The sequence below is a fragment of the Prionailurus bengalensis genome, chromosome D2, assembly GCF_016509475.1.
Source record: "Prionailurus bengalensis isolate Pbe53 chromosome D2, Fcat_Pben_1.1_paternal_pri, whole genome shotgun sequence".
Taxonomy (NCBI): Eukaryota; Metazoa; Chordata; class Mammalia; order Carnivora; family Felidae; genus Prionailurus; species Prionailurus bengalensis.
Window position 1 is genome coordinate 4,950,997 of NC_057351.1, and position 19,427 is coordinate 4,970,423.

General features: G+C 42.1%; 1 protein-coding gene across 4 annotated transcripts in view; it reads right to left on the bottom strand.

The window, feature by feature from the left end:
• The window catches only part of PRKG1 (protein kinase cGMP-dependent 1), a 1,261,759-nt gene that overhangs the window by 24,974 nt on the left and 1,217,358 nt on the right, over positions 1-19,427 (bottom strand). For all 4 annotated transcript variants that reach the window (XM_043596140.1, XM_043596139.1, XM_043596141.1 and 1 more), the window contains 2 exons: positions 4,502-4,641; positions 3,501-3,590 (listed from right to left, as the gene is read on the bottom strand). In XM_043596140.1, coding sequence (XP_043452075.1) covers positions 3,501-3,590; positions 4,502-4,641 — 230 coding nt within the window. The remainder of the gene's footprint in view (positions 1-3,500; positions 3,591-4,501; positions 4,642-19,427) is intronic.

Below are 19,427 nucleotides of genomic sequence, written 5' to 3' on the forward strand. Positions count from 1 at the left end.
TGATTCTGCTATCTTCCTGACCCCTGGAAATGCTTTTGATTTCCACTCTCCCTTATGTCATCTCAGATGGAATTTAAATAATTACCCTCCACAATATAGTTAGAATCAAAGAGATTGGCCATTTAAGTTACTCTCGGGCTTACAAAACACATCTGCGAAGACACATGACTAGAAGGGAAATGTGCATGATTTGAAAATTCTAGTGTCTGAAAGAATTAAGATATTGGGTAGGAACTACTTACATGTATTTCAAAATTAGCACTTGAAATGTTAAATTTCATTATATTATTATATATTAAATACCAATATTAATACATAATATAACATCTATATAAATACTAATGTCATATTAACCACTTACACTTTTAAGAAGGTAGTACGGATTGCTAATTCTTTATATTTACCTTCTTTATAACACTTACTGTGTATCAACATGTTCCAAAGAATGAAACAGAATTTGTGGAAAACAGTCACAAACTAGAAGATAAAGCATGATAGCTAATAGAGAATAAAACCAGAGAAATAACTGGAACAATTAAGATTTCTGTGCTAAGTCAAATGATAAAAGATAAATATTTAATAGTCAACCAGTCCTGTTTTATATATGGTATCATTTTATTTTTTATGGGATTATTTTCCTTCTTAGGTTTTTGAAAACAGATGAAAAACTGCTCTGGGTTCCTTTACTATGCTGATGAAAAAAAAAAAGAGGCAGGAAGTGGTCATGTCACTTACTAGGTGAGAGTAGGGGGAGGTCTGTTGCTGTTAGAGACTTCCTATACTAAATCCCTGAGGCTTAGAGGTACCACCTTGTTAGTAAAGAATAGTCACACAAGCCTTTCTTAACTCAAATACTTTCCTTTTTGCTTTCAGAATACCTTCTCCCTGCTGCTGTTTTCCTGGGACAGAAAATGAAAACTGAATGAATTGAACAATAGGATTTGTTTTGACTACGGATATTTTCATGTACGCTGTGACTAACAGCCTAATTATTTTCCTTTTTCTCTTGTCATTTTTTGTTGTTCTTTCTAACAATTAACCTTTAGGACTTTCAGCCTCACTTTAAACAAATAGTGAGAAAGGTAGTCAGTGGCAATATTAATTGGAGCTGAATCACTGGTAGACAAACAATAATGATTCTGAAGTGATTTTGTATATAATAGTTATACTGCTTTTAATGTTGAGGCTTCAGCCCTTCTGCATCTTTAGGAAGAAGCAGGCAGCTCTTACTTCTCCAGGTCATGCCTCTTTATATAGCTTCATGTAGTATTAAGCACATTGTGGGGAATTCACCAACTGTGCATCCCAAGGATGATGAAAGGGAAGGAAACTGAACCAATGAAAAAGCATCCTGGGGGCACCTGGTGGCTCAGTCAGCTAAGCACCTGACTTCGGCTCAGGTCATGATCTCACAGTTCATGGGTTCGAGCCCCTGACATCAGGCTCTGTGCTAACAGCTCAGAACCTGGAGCCTGCTTCAGATCCTGTGTCTCCCTCTCTCTTCAAAGTAAACATTAAAAAAATTAAAAAAACAAAAGCATCCTGGGGGTGCCTGGCTGGCTCAATCGGCTGAGCATCCGACTCTTGATTTTGGCTTAGGTCATGATCTCATGGGTCTGTGGGACAGAGCCCCATGTCAGGCTGGGCACTGACAGTCTGGAGCTTGCTTGGGATTCTCTCCCTCTCTCAAAATAAGTAAGCAAACTTGAAAAAATTAAAAAAGCATACTGATGGAAGTAGAGAAAGGACCAACCACTGATAGTTTCCCTCTATTCACTCCTCCAAAGGTAAACTGCTTACTAGCAACTTGAGTTGGCCTGACAGATCAAAATACATCTTACTCAGAAGCCCGGGCTGGCATGTATGAGCCAACAAAATGCAAATCCAGTGAAAGAGGGAGAAAACATGAAATATTTTCTTTCAAAATATATATTGAAAGTTGATTCCTATGCGTGTCTCATGCCCCATTAGTGGACTTGAGATTGACTTGTGTTTTTCTTGCCTGGTCCAAGAAGTTAATAGAAGCTTAAAATAGTTCCTTTCCCTACATGGCTCATTATTGCTTTCATGTTTACTTCCACCTGTACATCTTCTATTCTAATTACAGGAAATCAGGGAAGATATTTCCAATAAGTTAGCGGGTTGAAAGGTCAGGTAGAACCACATTAGGATGAATTAGACATTAACTCATAAATCAGAATGTTAACTTTGTGCAACAGCCTACAAATCATGAGAAGGGGGACTACATCTGTTTTCTCACTGTATCCCCAGCTTCTATCACAATGCCCGGCATATATTCTGTACTCAAACATTACTAAAATAATGTAATCACTAGGATATAATAGCTTAGTGCAGATGTTTATCACATCCCCTTATGCCAATATGATACGATCCCTTGTATGCTTGTTTATCTTAAGATATCATCAATGTAATAAGACACTGACAAGGTAAAAAGAAATCCACTAGACATACACAAGGAAGGCAATGAGGATAAGAGTTGAAAGGGCAATGTTTCCAAATACAGGAAGTTACCATATGAACACAATTAGGAATGAGACTTTAAAATCAGATAGCTTATTAAAGACCCATTGGTTCTATTCCGGAATAGCTACAAAGAAATGGTCAAAAATAGCATGGCTTATGTTACCCAGTGAAGGAGAACATGAGTGAGACGGGAAGAAATGTGAAAAAAGATGTCACAAGTGAACGTTCAAAGGAACAAGAATGACTTTTGAATGTTTGATCATTCATAGGGAATGATTAAAAGCTCATTCACAGGAAAGAAAGTTTTGGTCTTTTTTTTAAGTAATCATTTAGGATTGGTAATGATCTTCTAGGACATGAATAAATTTTTAGTTTGCTAGTTATATAAATAAGATGGAAAATTAATTCTGCATAATTAAAAGAAACAAGCACTAACTTGGCCAACTGTACTTGCCCTAAAAGGGCAAAAAATCGGTAAATCTAAATCACATTGTTTAAATGAAATACTGCCTATAAGTGGATTACTTTTTTCCTAACATTATCTAAAGCCTGAAACAGATGGCTGGAAACTTATTCATTTTGGAACCAAGGAACAGTGTAAAGTCAGAGAAGAAAGTTCCTCGAGAACAACTTCTCAATGTCAGGAAAGGCAGACTGCCCATCTGGACAATGAGCACAGCAATTAAACTGGTAATTAATCCAGATTGCAAGTAGAACGTAACTTTAATTCCCTTCAAGTCACAGCAATGAGTTGAATTCTCAGGATATAGTAAACTGATTCCAATATTCAAGTTTAAAAAAAGGCCTGTTTCATGTACCTTGCTAGGTACCATTTCCATACTGGACTAAGCCTGAATCATTAGTTACAAATCTAAAATGTGGTTTCATATTTACTAAAGCGTGTATGTATAGTGGGTCATATCCCACACTTATTTTCTGAAATATAAGCATATGTAACACATAAATATGACTTCAATATTTTTAGAGATATGATAGAAATTTCTTAAAATTCCTACCTATCCCTGAGAATGGTCCAGAGCTCTCCACCTAGGCACACTTCCATCAACATATACAAATATTTGCTGTCCTTGAATGTCCTGTACAGTCTGTGAATCGCAAACAAGAAAACAAAGGTTATAAACATGGCTGTCTTTGAAAAGAATGTAGCGCTTTCAGTGCTCAGATTACAGCCTCATACTTGACTTACCAAGCTTGAAGTGTTATTAAAAGAATGAGAGAGATCTGTGTACAAATAGGGCAAAGGAGGCGACAGCGTTCCGAGATGTACACAGTGTAGGGGGCTAGTCTGTCCTTTGCAATAGATGGATTAATCCACATGATTATGGACCAAGATGGCTGCTTGGGGTTCCTCTAATCCCAATTTGGTGGGCGCTTTAAGCACAGAAGCTTGAGCCCTATTAGTGGTCATAAACATACCGTATACATGGATATAAAGTAGATACAGTTTACAAATATAGATATGTAGTAAATTCCTATGCTGTTCACTTGCACTCACCCTGTTTTTAATAAGGGCCACTGACAAATTACCGAGAACAGGTTTTTCCGCATATGAAAACTCCCCCATTATCCTTGTTATTAATGCTCCGAAAATTCAGAGGTGGGACAGTCACTTCACTTTTTAAGAGCTTCAAGAAATTACACATTACTATTCAAATAATTATAGGTAGCAGAGTTTGATTCTTGATATTTTGCCTTTCGAGCTCCAACGGCCGATGCCGGCTTTCGGAGTCACAGCACACACATGGAATGTGAGAAACTCAGATATCTCCTTTGGGGGAACTATGTTTCCAAAGAATCGGATTCTCTTGGAAAAAAAAAAAAAGGATAGAATCAAACTTCAGGGTTTTTTTTTTTTTTTTAAGTCTAGCAAAAAAGCTTTCTTAAAATCAGATTGAAAACGACGTGTGCTGCGAGAACAAAGCGTGTAACGTAAGCGCGGGCCACACTGGGTTTTGTGGCTGAGTCTCTATGGGGAGCGCGGGGACAGGGTCTCTACCTCACTATGAAGTCGGAATGAGCCCCCTGCATGATCTGCTTCTCCGAGCGAATGTGCTCCTGTTGTCTGGTGTCCACGATGTGGCGTTTCTTGAGAATCTTCATGGCAAACGTCTTGGACTCCTCGCTTTTCAGCTGGACCTGAACGACAGGCAGGGAGAGTTCAGTGAGAAAAAGCCCAGGGCATGAATGTAACAGGGTGCCTTCTTATCCCCAAAGCACACGGAGCACTGGAGTGACAGCCCAAACCCGGCCCGAGCCACACAGCGCCTCCCAAGGCCGCAAACTACCGTCCAGTCCCCTTCCACGGGACCAGGTGAATTTTAGGGAGATTCTCAACGAGTTTTGTGCCCACTGGATTGGGAGTGGGAAAGTGTCCTGGATGGTCATCGTGTGATTTTATTTCCTATCACGTCATGCGACTGAGTGTACTTTTACAGTATTTCTCCTCCAACCCAAGAAGTATAAAAACTAAATTCTCCAATTTCCCTTCAGGTGAGTGTGGTAGATGTAGGTACATTCCACCGTTGCCCCTGGCCCTAGCGAACAAACCTTTCTACAGGTATAATATTCAGGGGCATGGGGGCAACTGGGTGGCTCAGTCGGTTGAGCATCTGACCTCAGCTGAGGTCGTGATCTCAGGGCCCATGAGTTCGAGCCCCACATCGGGCTCGCCGCTGTCCGCACAGAGCCGGCTTCAGATCCTCTGTCCTCCTCTCTCTTCCCCTCCCCTGCTTGCGCTCTCCCAAAAGTAAATAAAATAATAACAAGTAAATAAAATTCAGCGACAGACCCCTCTCTCTGCTGAGACTGGGGATGAATATACTGTGATTTCTTCTTGTTTTACTTCCTAGTTTTGCCCTTTCCTCCAGTTAAAAAAAAAAAAAAAAGGTAAAGAAAAAATACAATTTTGTCTTGCAAGAGATTTTGAAAACTTTTTTTTCCTTCTCTCCCCGTATGCAGGATAGCTTTAATCCTGTCCGACCTCGAACCTGACTGCTTGGTTACACTAACTGAGGAGACCTAGGCTGAGCTCGGATGGCCCCACTGCTTCCATGCCTCTGTCGCAGCCCCACGCGGCTCCCGGTGGCTTGCGCTGTTCCAAATGCCACTCCTCAGACTGGCTGTGGGTCTGTGGTCACTGTTTTACGAAAAAAAAACCCAAAACTTCAACAAGGTGACTTGGAAGGAAAGTGAGAGAGAATGGAGCTCATCACTTAATAGCAATAGAGAAGAGTCATCTAGGGCTGTTGAGCGACAGACTCCTCAAGCCCGCATTCTCTAGAACTAATGAAAGGCTTGGGGGAAATAACGGACAAGCTGTTCCTGCTTTTCAGCTGAAGTATCGCTGTCCCCTCTGGTCGTGAATCGTCTCCCGCTTCATCTGCATGGAAGCGAAATTCTGAAGTGTCCTGTTCGTGCACACGTGTACAGATTGGATCCAGTCTGAGAGGGCATGGCCATGGCAAGGGCCTGAGAAGAGAGCCCAAGGACACTTCACATAAATGGGCCCCCGTCCGCTGCCAGCATTTGTGAATCCGCAGGACAGGTTAGAGAGGAAAGTGGATATTCGAAAACGCCTTAAGCAGACAAAGGCCGTCTACGCCATCTGTGAAACTCTGGAAGACGGCAGAGGAGTGTAATTCAAACGGATTCAGCTGCAGTTCATAATAAAACACAAAATGTGAACTCCCACCTCGAAAAGAAATCTAGACAGCATGAAAAATAAGCTGTGTCAGAGGACTAAAAATCAGAGGAGAAATGAAACCGTATTTTCTCTTTGGGGCCTTAGTTTAGTGACTGAAGACTCTTGTGTCGTTTACGCCCCTGATGTAAACATTATTCGTTATTCTTTGTAGTGACAGTGACATACGTTTTGACTTGCGCACAGGGTGGGAGGAGAGGACTCTGCCTTTAGGGTCCCCGGTCTGGACCCGAATCCTGACCTCATTGGGCTGACTGCTTAACAGCTCTGAGCCCCAGTTCTTGCTGAAGATGCCATTGGGCTACGGTACGGAGTTATTGTCGCCTTAAGCGAGAAAGGGCCACCGAGTGAGAAGTCACGGATGGCCTCTCTGCTGTGCCCTTGCCCCACCCAGCAGCCTCTGCCGGATAGGGTACCTCAGGTGTTGTCTGCAAAACAAAGCCAGACCACGTCACTCCTCTGCTCGGAACACGCCAGTGGCTTCCCATTTCGCTCATGGAGGCAAAGCCGTCACAAAAGCCTACAAGGTCCTACACCGTCTGGACCCCACTCTCCCCTTACTCACTGTGCCGGGGTCACACTGGCCCTGAGCACATTAAACAAGTGTGTGCCCCAGGCTATCTGCACATGCTGTTCTGCCCTAATATTCTCCCACAGATATTCCCGGGAGGACCCTCTGAGTTCCCGAAGTTCTTTGCTCAAATGTTTCCTAATCAGTGTGTCCTCACACCAGCCTATGTCCAAGAGTAACCACCCCCTTCCCTGTGTTATTCTTGTCTATAGCTCTTAGCACAAGCCAATGCACTCAACAGTTTCTTCATTACTTGATGAGTACCTGTGTCCTCTCATTAGACTGTAAGCAACCTGAGATGGGGGATATGTTTTTAAATTCCCTGCCCCTGACACAGAGTAAATGCTTATTAAATATTTGTTGACTGCATGAATCAAAGAAAGAATGCAACAAGCCGTGACGATTGATCACTGGCAAAGCCACAACGTGCATCTCTTAGCTTAACAACGGGCACTAGAATGATAAGCCCGTAGCATTTTGTCTTTTTCTTCTGTCCCCAAGTGCCCTTAATTATGCATGGAAGGGAAGAAAAGATTTTTATGTGCCAACACTACACAGGCACTATCCACGGCCAAATAGCTATGTGATTCAGCATCAAGTTTTCAGTTGTATTTTTACAAGATGTTTTCTTACCCCAACCTTTTCCTTGAATGACCGAGACATGACATGCCCAACCGTAGAGCCTGCTAGATTAATAACACCATCTCTAGGATAATGTCCAGTTGGCTGCCGAGAAGCTTGTGGGGTCCATTAGCATCTTGAGACCATGGCCATTACTTAGGGCTCCATTTCCAAGCCTGTACTACTCTTTGGTTCCCTTCCAATGAACAAATTCCATGATCCCTAGTATGTTTACCAATTTTGTTATACCCACACCCAGATGTTTGATTTATTTCACTGTAGCCAGTATACTAGGCAGAAATATTTACCCACTTTTCTATTTGAGAGTTTTGAACTGTATATTAGGATGAATCTATGCAGGGAAATAAATGAAGCTCTCGGGGATGTCCAAGAGGAATGGGAACTAACCTTTATGGAGCACACACATGTCCGTGTATGTTATTTTATTTAGTCCTGACATCAACTCTTCATTGAAAGAGGAAGAGATTTTTGTTTTGTTTTGTTTTTAGAAAGACTTCATCATCGACAATAATGGGGTGGGAGGGAGAGGAGGGTGGGTGATGGGTATTGAGGAGGGCACCTTTTGGGATGAGCACTGGGTGTTGTATGGAAACCAATTTGACAATAAATTTAATATATTTAAAAAAATAGCTAATATTATTAAAGTGCTCATATTTGCCAGGAACAGTGCAATAAGTGACTTTTCTCAATCTTCTAGGCAACCCTTTGAGGTACCATTGTCATCCCCATTCTTCAGAGCATCAAACTGAGGAATACCAGAGAGGTTCATATCTTGACCAAGACCAGGATAGAGATGTCAAGTGGCAGAACTGGCTCCATGCTCTTTTTGGCCCAAGCTATTTCCAGAATATGCTCCTTCCCTTCTGCTGAATATAAAACAAACTGACGGCACAGTGACTGATGCTTTACGAATGAGAGTTTAAGGGAAATGGCTAACTCAAACTCAGTTTCCTGTAAGTTTCACTCACACTAGACATGTGGTTTAGGACACCAGCCTGAGCCTCACTGTCCATTTTCTAGGGGATCTCAATATATTCTCAGGGATCTGGGGTACCTGACGGATACAATTCCACAAGGAGAAGCCAAGCGTCGAAGTGTGGGTGGTGGGGGGGGGTAGGTGGGGAGGGAGATGGTGGTAACAGTTGTTGGGTAGCAGGTGGCCAATGAGGGGTACATGTTGGCCTTATTAGTTGCCAGTTTAATAAGTATTAATTATAAGAAGTTTACCGAGCCAAATAGTTAATCTACTGAGGCTTTCTGTTTGGTCTCTGCTTAAGTGGAGGCAGTTCTACGGTCCGGAACCACCTTCCTTTGCACTCTGTAAAGACCTTGCCAGCTCCTTAGAGTAGAGCCCTTAGAATTTCCACTTCCATTTCAAACTAGAATGACACACGATTCCTGGGATCTCAGCTCTTAACCAGGAAGTCAGAGAGCTTGAGGAGTATTGGTGGAGGTAACTCAACAAACACAGTCTCTTGTGCTGAGTTAATTCCCTGAAAAAATTTCCCTTGATAAATCAATATGTCCGACTCAACATTGTTTGTAACAGCCAAACACAGTCTCTTTAACAAATGGTGCTGGGAGAACTGGACAGCAACATGCAGAAGGATGAAACTAGACCACTTTCTTAAACCATTCACAAAAATAAACTCAAAATGGATAAAGGACCTGAATGTGAGACAGGAAACCATCAAAACCCTAGAGGAGAAAGCAGGAAAAAACCTCTCTGACCTCAGCTGCAGCAATTTCTTACTTGACCCATCTCCAAAGGCAAGGGAATTAAAAGCAAAAAGGAACTACTGGGACCTCAGGAAGATAAAAAGCTTCTGCACTGCAAAGGAAACAATCAACAAAACTAAAAGACAACTAACAGAATGGGAAAAGATATTTGCAAATGACATATTGGACAAGGGGTTAGTATCCAAAATCTATAAAGAGCTCACCAAACTCCACACCCAAAAAACAAATAATCCAGTGAAGAAATGGGCAGAAGACATGAATAGACACTTCTCTAAGGAAGACATCCAGATGGCCAACAGGCACATGAAAGGATGCTCAACGTCACTCCTCATCAGGGAAATTCAAATCAAAATCACACTGAGTTATCACCTCAGGCCAGTCAGAGTGGCTAAAATGAACAAATCAGGAGACTATAGATGCTGGCGAGGATGTGGAGAAACGGGAACCCTCTTGCACTGTTGGTGGGAATGCAAACTGGTGCAGCGGCTCTGGAAAACAGTGTGCAGGTTCCTCAGAAAATTAAAAATAGATCTACCCTATGACCCAGCAATAGCACTGCTGGGAATTTACCCAAAGGTACAGGAGTGCTATGCATAGAGGCACTGGCACCCCAATGTTTATAGCAGCACTTTCAATAATAGCCAAATTATGGAAAGAGCCTAAATGTCCATCAACTGACAAATGGATAAAGAAGTTGTGGTTTATATATACAGTGGAATGCTACTTGGCAATGAGAAAGGATGAAATATGGCCTTTTGTAACATCGTGGATGGAACTGGAGAGTGTGATGCTAAGTGAAATAAGCCATACAGAGAAAGACAGATACCATGTTTTCACTCTTATGTGGATCCTGAGAAACTTAACAGAAGACCATGGGGGAGGGGAAGGAAAAAAAAAAGAGGTTAGAGAGGGAGGGAGCCAAAACATAAGAGACTTTTAAAAACTGAGAACAATCTGAGGGTTGATGGGGGGTGGGAGGGAGGGGTGGGGGGAGGGTGATGGGTATTGAGGAGGACACCTGTTGGGTTGAGCACTGGTGTTGCATGGAAACCAATCTGACAATAAATTTCATATTTAAAAAAAAAACAGCCAAACAATCTAAATGTCCCTGCAGAGAAGCTTGGGGAAAAAATGGTACATCCATGCAATGCAGCTGTAAAAACTGTGACTTAAAATGGTGATTTAGCAAAGGGAAGAAAATGAGAGAGGGACAAAACAAGAAACACTCTTAACTATAGAGAACAAAGTGATGGTCACCAGGGGGGAGGCGGGTGGGGGATGGGTTCAACAGGTGATGAGGATTGAGGAGGGCACTTGTGACGAGGACCAGGTGATGTATGGAAGGTTGAATCACTATATCGCACACCTGAAACTAATATTATACTGTATGTTAACTAGCTTGAATTAAAATACTTAGAATTATACTTATTATGGAAAAATAACCCAAGTTGACTTACATATACATGTGTAACTTTATCATCTATTTATCTGATACAGGATACAAGCCACTGTACATTTTATGACCCTATAAATAGTATTTGTATGAATATGTATACATCTAAAATAAATCTAGGAAGAGACGATTGGAAACGTGTTCCCCCATAGGTTAATAATAGTTTTCCCTATGGGGCGCCTGGGTGGCTCAGTCGGTTGAGCGTCCGACTTCAGCTCAGGTCACGGTCTCGGAGTCCGTGAGTTCGAGCCCCGCGTCGGGCTCTGGGCTGATGGCTCAGAGCCTGGAGCCTGCTTCCATTCCGTGTTTCCCCCTCTCTCAGCCCCTCCCCCGTTCATGCTCTGTCTCTCTCTGTCTCAAAAATAAATAAAATGTTAAAAAAAATTAAAAAAAAATAATAGTTTTCCCTTAGGGAAATGTTTACATTTTTGAATCCTATATCCCTTTTATGATGGGAAAACACAATGACTTTCATCATGGAAAATACATTTTAAAGTCTCCTTTAAATTGTACTAGCTGTGTATTACTGTCTCGCTCTCTCAAAGGATTTTGGTTCCATGGGAACCACTCTCCTAGAATTGCATGAAAGCAAAGACCTTGAGAAGTGGTACAAAGCAGAACAATCCATTCAGGTTTGGGCTGAACCACACTAACCTGCTCAAGGGACTTGCCATATTCTTGTCTTCAATATAAACGCTCAGAGTCCATGATAGGAATCTGCATTTACTGGGCCTAAGTTATCAGACTTTATCATAAAAGTGTTTTCACAAAACTATTCCATGGCAAATTTGAAGGTGCAACGTAGTTAGCTCTTAATTTTTCCTGTTGGCCAAATGAATTACGCCAAGGCCACTCCTGTCAATTTGAGGTAACGGTGAGGACTTTTTGTAGTGGGGGCAGCTAGAGATAGGAAATCTATAGTGTGGACGGAGGCATGTGGACCCATGCCTTGCTTCCCGGCCCCCTCTTGTCGGAGAATCCTTCCCAGCCTGGCGGGGTTGGGTGTGCGCCCCAGCTCAGTCGTCATTTGCCGACTGGCTCACACCCCCGGTGCACAGGCTAGTACACTGGCGAGATGTGAGCCCTGAAATGTGACTGCTTTTGTTCCCATCTCCACCGCTTTGTGGCTTGTGGTCTTGGACACATTTCTGACACTCTGTCCCTCTCTCTGTATCTGGCACGTGAGTTTACATGCGAGGACGAAACAAAAGAGCCCACATAGCCTCCCCAGGCTGGAACAGAGCACACATTCAGTGTGTACTAGCTGCCTTTATTCCTATGGGCTTCCAACATTAAGGTCCCTTCAGGCTAAAGAAATTTCCTCCAAATATGACCCAGCGGAGGCCCGTTCCTAACCCCAATCACCGATCTCCGTCTCACCAGGGAAACACATAAAGGGGTGAGATGCTACTTTCCAAAGATTCCTGGCCCTCGCACCACACAGCTTTTACTCCCAAAATTCCTAGAAAGGGAAAAAGAACAAGAAAATGCTAATACTCACGATCTTCCTCTTATTTATTTTTACAAACAATGCTGTGCTAGACCCAATATTAGAAGGGACAAAAGCTTTATTGAGAGTAAAACGTTGCCTCCGTGTGGAGCACTGGGGTGCCATTCAAATGCATCCGTACACGGGCAGAGTGGACCTAAATATGGGAATTTCTGACCCAGGTTTTGACGATTTCTTAACTGCCGAGCTCCACGTGGTGTCCCAATGGCACTGACCCGAAGAAGGGAGGCAGGGACCCCAGCATGTTAAAGAGCTGCGAAGACACGCTTGCCAGCAATCAGAACATACGCTTCCTTCCTATCTGCGGCAGGCGCTGGTCTTAAAAAAAGGCTTGTTTCTGGCTGGACCCAATTCCCTCCTCTGACTGGGGAGCTGAGTTATGATTAGAACAACTTTAAAACTCGCTTAGTACCTCAGGGAGAGCTGGTCCGCGGAATCTGTTCATCCAGTGGTCTATTTAATCCATAGTTCGTTTTGTGATATAGCTAGATCTTTATTATTTGGAGGAGAAAATGGCTTTCTGAACTACATTGTAATTAAAATGATTTCTTAAATAGGGGCATCTGGGTAGCTCAGTCAGTTAAGGGCCTGACTCTTCATATCGGCCCAGGTCAATGTCTCATGGTCTGTAGATTCAAGCCCCGCGTCTGGCTCTGGGCTGACAGTGCACAGATTCTCTCTCTCCCTCTCTCTCCCTCTCTCTTTGTGCCTCCTCTGCTTATGCTCTCTCTCTGTCTCTCAAAATAAGTAATAAAAAAACCTTTAAAATGAGTTCTTAAATTAAGGCTGAAACTGACAGTATTACATGGCTTATTATGCAAAATTCCTCTATAACGGGTGCAAATTACATTTCCAAGTGCAACAGGAAAAAGGTGATTCCCTTAATGCCCTCAGTTAGTTACACTAATGCCATGGAACAGAGGTGATGAAGTGAGCTTAGGTAAGCTCATGCAGGATCCCCAGGGTTGAGCCCTGTATGGTTCATGTTTATGATTAATTATGTAACTTCTGGGCCTCAGGAAAGGCCTTAACTCTATTAAATACGAGGGTTCTTTCCAGCTGGGAAACTCTATGCATCTGCAATTTGACATAATGAATATGCATTTATTTTATTTTACTTTTTATTGTATTTTATAGACAGCAGGGGAGAGGGGTAGAGGGAGAGAATCCCAAGCAGGCTCCACGCTCAGCACAGAGCCTCACGTGGGGCTCGATTCCACGACCCTGGGATCATGACCCGAGCCAAGATCAAGAGTAGAGCACTCAACCAAGCCACCCAAGTGCCCCTGGATATGCATTTTTAAAGGATGTTAATTATAATTAACCTTATGGAAGCAGCCCAACAAACATGGGCCAGTAGCCTGGGACAAAGGAAAAGGGGAAAGTTCCCAGGTAAGACAAAGGTAAGCTTCAGAAAACATGCTGGTTCACTCTGGAAGCATGACCTTGAGTTTATGGGACATACATCTTCTGCTGAGAGGTGGTTTCCCTTTCTCTGTTCTCTCAACCCCATGTTTCTAATTTTCAAAGACTATGCCCTGGATAAAAATGGCGGTGGCTTTCCCAAGAAGAGCATCAAGACAGGCTCTAAGGCCTAAAGAAATCTGGGCAGGGCCATCCTAACTTTAGTAGCTGGATAGTGACAAAATAGGAATGGCTAATATTTTCTCCAAATAAAACGGCACACTTTTAATCACACAACCCATGTTACGTGGTCCAGCGTAAAATGATCTCTTATTTTCAGTTCTTTTTAAACCGGGAGGAAAGAGCTTTGTAAGTAATCCAGATAGAAGAATTCCTGTGGTCAAAACTTTTTGTTCTAGATGCTCAAAAAGTTATCCCTCACCTCTCTCTCTGCACAATAACATCATGCATGTCCTTTTCTTAGCATCCAAACTTAAGAATGAATCTTAAGTTTGTTCCAAAGGATGCACAAGGGAGGAGGGCATAAGGGACTTGTCACAGCCTGTGTGACACATAGCCAGGGGACACAGAGAATGCGAGGGATGGATTATGAGTTCACACAGATGCCAGAGTCAAAGACCTTTTCAGACGGGAGGGTCAGAGACGTGACATCATTACACAATTTTATGGTAAGTGATTTTACACGTAAAACTTATTTCTAAGTGAGACAATTACACCATTTTCTATACCATACCAAAGGAGCAGGGCAAAAAAGAGCTTATATTATGTATACATTTTCCTCTGCCATTTGCACGAGTGACGATCAAGAGAGGGTCTCTCTTCTCCCCATCTTTATTTTCCTTCTCGTGTTCACCTCAACCCTTCATCAAACATGTCGATAGTCCTATTTGGTTTATACTCTGCCTTCACACTCAACATTCAGTTCTACAGCTAATGAGAAGAAATATCAGGATATATTTATATTATTAAATTCAAATTGGTCAAAAGCCAAGTTAAGACTATTTTCACAGAGGAGACAGTTTTCAAAACAGACATTTAACTTTCAGTTTAGAGGAAGATCAGGAAAAGAAAATCATACCTCCTATTTTTAATTACAACATGAACAAATGGTTGGACTATTTTATAGAAGTCACTTGGAAATCAAACAATACTTGTGATTTCTATTAAGGAATTAACACTGATTCATTTGGACTAAAAAAAAATCTACCTATATTGAATCAATACTGTTTACTGAAATGTGCAATTCAAATATACCATCCTCTCATGGGGCTCTTGGGTGGCTCAGTCGGTTAAGCACCCGACTTCAGCTCAGGTCATGATCTCACAGTTCGTAAGTTCGAGCCCCGCGTCAGGCTCTGTGCTGACAGCTCGGAGCCTGGAGCCCGCTTCAGATTCTGTGCCTCCCTCTCTCTGTGCCCCTCCTCAGCTCATGCTCTGTCTCTCAAAAATAAATAAATGTTAAAAAAAATAAACAAAAATATACCATTTTCTCTTGTGTATAGAACCTGCATAAAATAAACCTTATTTCATCTTGTAGTGATTACTAAAATTGATATGAGAAACTTTAAATTATTTTCCCTCATCAGGCGCACAAAAACAGACACATAGATCAATGGAATGGAACAGAGTCTAGAAACAAACCTGTGCTTATATGGCCGATTAATCTATCACAAATAAGGCAAGAATATACAATGGGGAAGAGACAGTTTTTTCAATAAATGGTGTTGGGAAAACTGGGCAACTACATGCAAAAGAATGAAAGTGAGCCACTTTCTCACACCATACACAAAAATAAATGGATTAAAGGCCTAAATGTGAGAGCAGAAACCATAAAACCCTTAAAAGTAAACATGGGCAGTAATCTCATGGACGATACCCTTAGCAAGATTTTTCTAGGTAGGTTCCTCAGGCAAGAGAAACGAAAGCAAAAATAAACTATTGGCACTACACCAAAATAAAAAGCTTCTGCACAGCGAAGGAAACCATGAACAAAACAAAAAGGCGACCTACTGAATGGGGGAAGATATTTGCAAATGACATCTCCAGTGAAGGGTTAACATCCAAAGTACATAAAGAACTTCTGCAACTCAACACCGAAAACCAAACAGTCGGATTAAAAAATAGAGAATTCAAACGTTTTTCAAAAGAAGACACACGGTGCCCAACAGACACATGAAAAGATGCCCAACATCACTCATCAGCAGGGAAAAACAAATCAAAACCACAGTGAGGTATCACCTCCCACCTGTCAGAATGGCTGGTATCACAAATGGGAAACCACAGGTGTTGGTGAGGATGTAGGGAAAAAGGAACCCTCACGCGCTGTTGGTGGGAATGCAAATTGGTACAGCCACTGTGGAAAACAGTATGGCTGTCCCTCAAAAGATTAAAAACAGATATATAATCCAACAAAGAGTTCCACTACTGGGTATTTACCCAAAGTGCACAGAAACACTTCTTCAAAAAGATACATGCACCCCTATGTTTATTGTGGCATTACTTACAAGAGCCAAGATATGGAAGCAGCCCAAGCGTTCATCGACAGAGGAATGGATAAAGAGGATGTGGCGTGTGTATAGATGCTCGCGCGTGCACACACACGCACACACAGGAATATTACTCAGCCATAGAAAAGAATGGGATCTTGTTATTTACTACACCATGAGTGAACCTAGGGTGCATTATGCTAAATGAAATAAGTCAGAGAAAGACAAATACCATATGATTAAACTTAAATCTAAGAATGAAAACAAGCAAACAACAATAGCAACACAGACTCTTAAATACAGAGAACGAATTGGCTGCCAGAGGGGAGGTGGGTAGAGAGACGAGCGAAACAAAAATTACTTTCCCTCATCAAATTATCAAATATTTTCTCTCCCCAACCAATATTTCATATCTGTGCCTAATCTCATGCATATGTATTGAGTAGTGCTGCAAGTTTTCAAACTTGCCTACACGTTTCTAAATTGATCACTAAAATGTCACATAATTCAACTTACTCTAATACTTAAAGCACACTTATAACCTCAGATTTCACATAGATGGAACTGAAACTCACAAGTTGACACTTCAATTTCTTTCCTTTATTGACTCTGTGAAGCTTTAAAATGAGTGGATATGAAACAGAATCACATATTGCAAAATTCAATTCTCTGAGATGTGATCAGCTTAATTCATGAAAATGTTTGTGTTCTCGTCATACTTTTGAGACACAGGGCATAAGTAATGTCATAATGTTTCTGTTACATACTGGAAGAATCTTTATCAGAAGGTTTATAATTGGATCTTCATATCTTGATAGATGTTATACTTGAACTTCACCCTTTCTGGTATTAAATAAATAGGGTGACTCCTTCCTCGTTTTTACACTTGAAACTTTTCACAAGATTTTGCATAAATATAATACATTTCAAATGTAGTTAAGCCAGTTCGACATGTATTTAGTATTTTTTTGCTCATGCTAACTTAATTTATGGAAACCAGTCCCATTAAACATTTAAACCGCTCTGTCCAAATGGAGGTAGAATTGGAGCCACGGTCACACAGTGGCTCCCTTTGGTTGAGCTTATTTTGATTCCTTTTGGGTCTTGATGGTCTCTCTGCTCTTACCATGAACTTGTAAGGCTGGCTGGCGTCAGGGGCTAAGAACCAAGCCATCCGACCCCCAGAAGCTCCTGATCTCAGAACTCAATACTCAAGCTAGAATGTTGTATATGTAAATGACAACGGGGGATATTAAGACGAGGGACAAGAATGAATTGGTAATAAATTAAATGTGTACAGTTGACGAACTACACTGAAACATGCAGAATGACTATTTCCTATTTCTTCCCCACAAAACAAGATCAACCATTTCATTTTAAAGGCCTGGCTATTTTCAACATTACTAACGTAGACAAAGGGAGGGTTTTTCCTTCTCATGAATGGGATTCCTCTTGGACAGTGTTGATGTGAAATTGTCAGGGACACACACTACATCTTGGCACAAAGCAAACTACCTTATTCAGAAGAGACATGATGATGTTTACTTTGGCAGAGGCCCCACCTAAAAATAGCCTGTCGAGTCATGTTATAGCGTATTCTTTTATTCACAGGTGGTAGCTGAGAGCTGAGTCTGTGTTTTATATGTTTTCAGTACTTGACCTCATGCCCAAAAAATGCCCAGTGCTTTCACATCTAACCTCCTTTCAGAACAGAACACAGCGACCCCCCCACTGATGGGCTATGGGCACCTCTTACCGCTTCCTTCACACACCCCCTGAGCGAGTCTGCCACTCGCTTCTGTGGCCTGTGAAGACACGTGGCCCTCTGTGTTGTAAGCTTTGCCTCGAATGGCCTTTTCCCTAGCTGCTCCCTTAAAGCCCAACCTAGTCCCTAAGCCCCGGCTTCAGTCTTTGTTTTCTTGTGGCCTCTTCTACGCAATCAGCTCCAAATGGTCTCCCACTTTCTGAAACACCGAGAACCTTTCTGCATAATTTAGAAGTTAATACAATACTAAAGGATGTCATATGTTACTTTTCATACGCGTTAGTCTTACTTTCTTTTTTATGAGAAGGGAGAAATTCCTTAAGGGCAGAAATCACTTCTGCTATTTCTCTATCCCCCTAAAAATATTTAGGGATTGTATAATAGATAAATCTTTGCTGACTGTGATGTGCCCATAAATTCACCAAGTTAAAAAAAAAATGAAAGCAAATGGATGTCACAGAAAACATAAAGGCAAGTGTGACCAAAATGTTAACTTCTGGATATACTCTCTTATCACCGATATCTTAACTCTTGGGAAGACATGCCTGCTGCCTTCTAGATTTCCATTCATCTTTCTAGAATCAAACGCAACTTTGGAGGAGAAAGGGACATTTTAATTTACTTCAGGACCCTGATCAACATTCTTTTAATGAGAAATACTCATTTCTACAGATGGGATATAAAATCGGTCATTTCAAAAGATGCGTAAGCAAGTGATTCTTCGCAGTCATTGGGTGGACAGACCTGTGTCACGTCTCTTGTATCAAATATATTCTGCAGTGACAAGAGGAAGTAATGCACAACGTGACTGGCATAGCATCCAGAGACAGACTTCGCTACGTGTGAGAGTGCGGTCGGCCATCTTAGGAGACGCACTATGTTGTGACTGTATGTGTTCTGCTCAATTTGTGTTTCCCGAATCGGATTTTCATCAGCTAGCCGAATGACTTTCTTAGAAATCACTGCTATGTATCACAATAAATCACGTGTGTCCATTTATATCCTTTTGAAGAATAAATCTACCATGCGGAGGGCCTCTTTCATAATAAACCGACTCGAGTACTGGCGAGGGAAAAGCATTAAAATGAGGCAGGCTGGGAGTTGTCAAGGAGTGGAGAGTCTGCGCTCACTCGGGTCACAGAGGGCAGGAGGGTTTCCCCAGGCATCCTCCGCACTAAATCACCGTGGCCACAAGTGGCAATGCCACCCGGCGATCCCACAGCTATTCTATTTCACTGCCGTGTGGCTTGGCAGTCAGAAAGCTCTCGAAATGTTTTCGTCTTACGTGGGGTTTCCCTTTGGAGTTAAGCTGTTCGCCTTTCGTAACGATGAAACAGAACTCTGCTGACAGAGCAATGGATTTATCGCCTAATTTCTTGCTTAATCATCCGTTCGTTTTGCCTTGGTGGACACAGCCCTCCAGGCCTGGCCCGGAGCCACGCAGCTGGCAAAAAGGCCACAAGAGTGCCACGGATCCTTATGGCCCTGTGACCTGTGTGGGGCGTGGCCTGTGACTTCTGCCACATTGCCCCCTCCTGTGCTGGGTCACAGAACAGAGGAGAGGTGACCTGTGTGGTCCACTTGGCAAGAGCCAGGCCCCCATAAGGCCCGGTCAGGGTTCCGTGGTTTA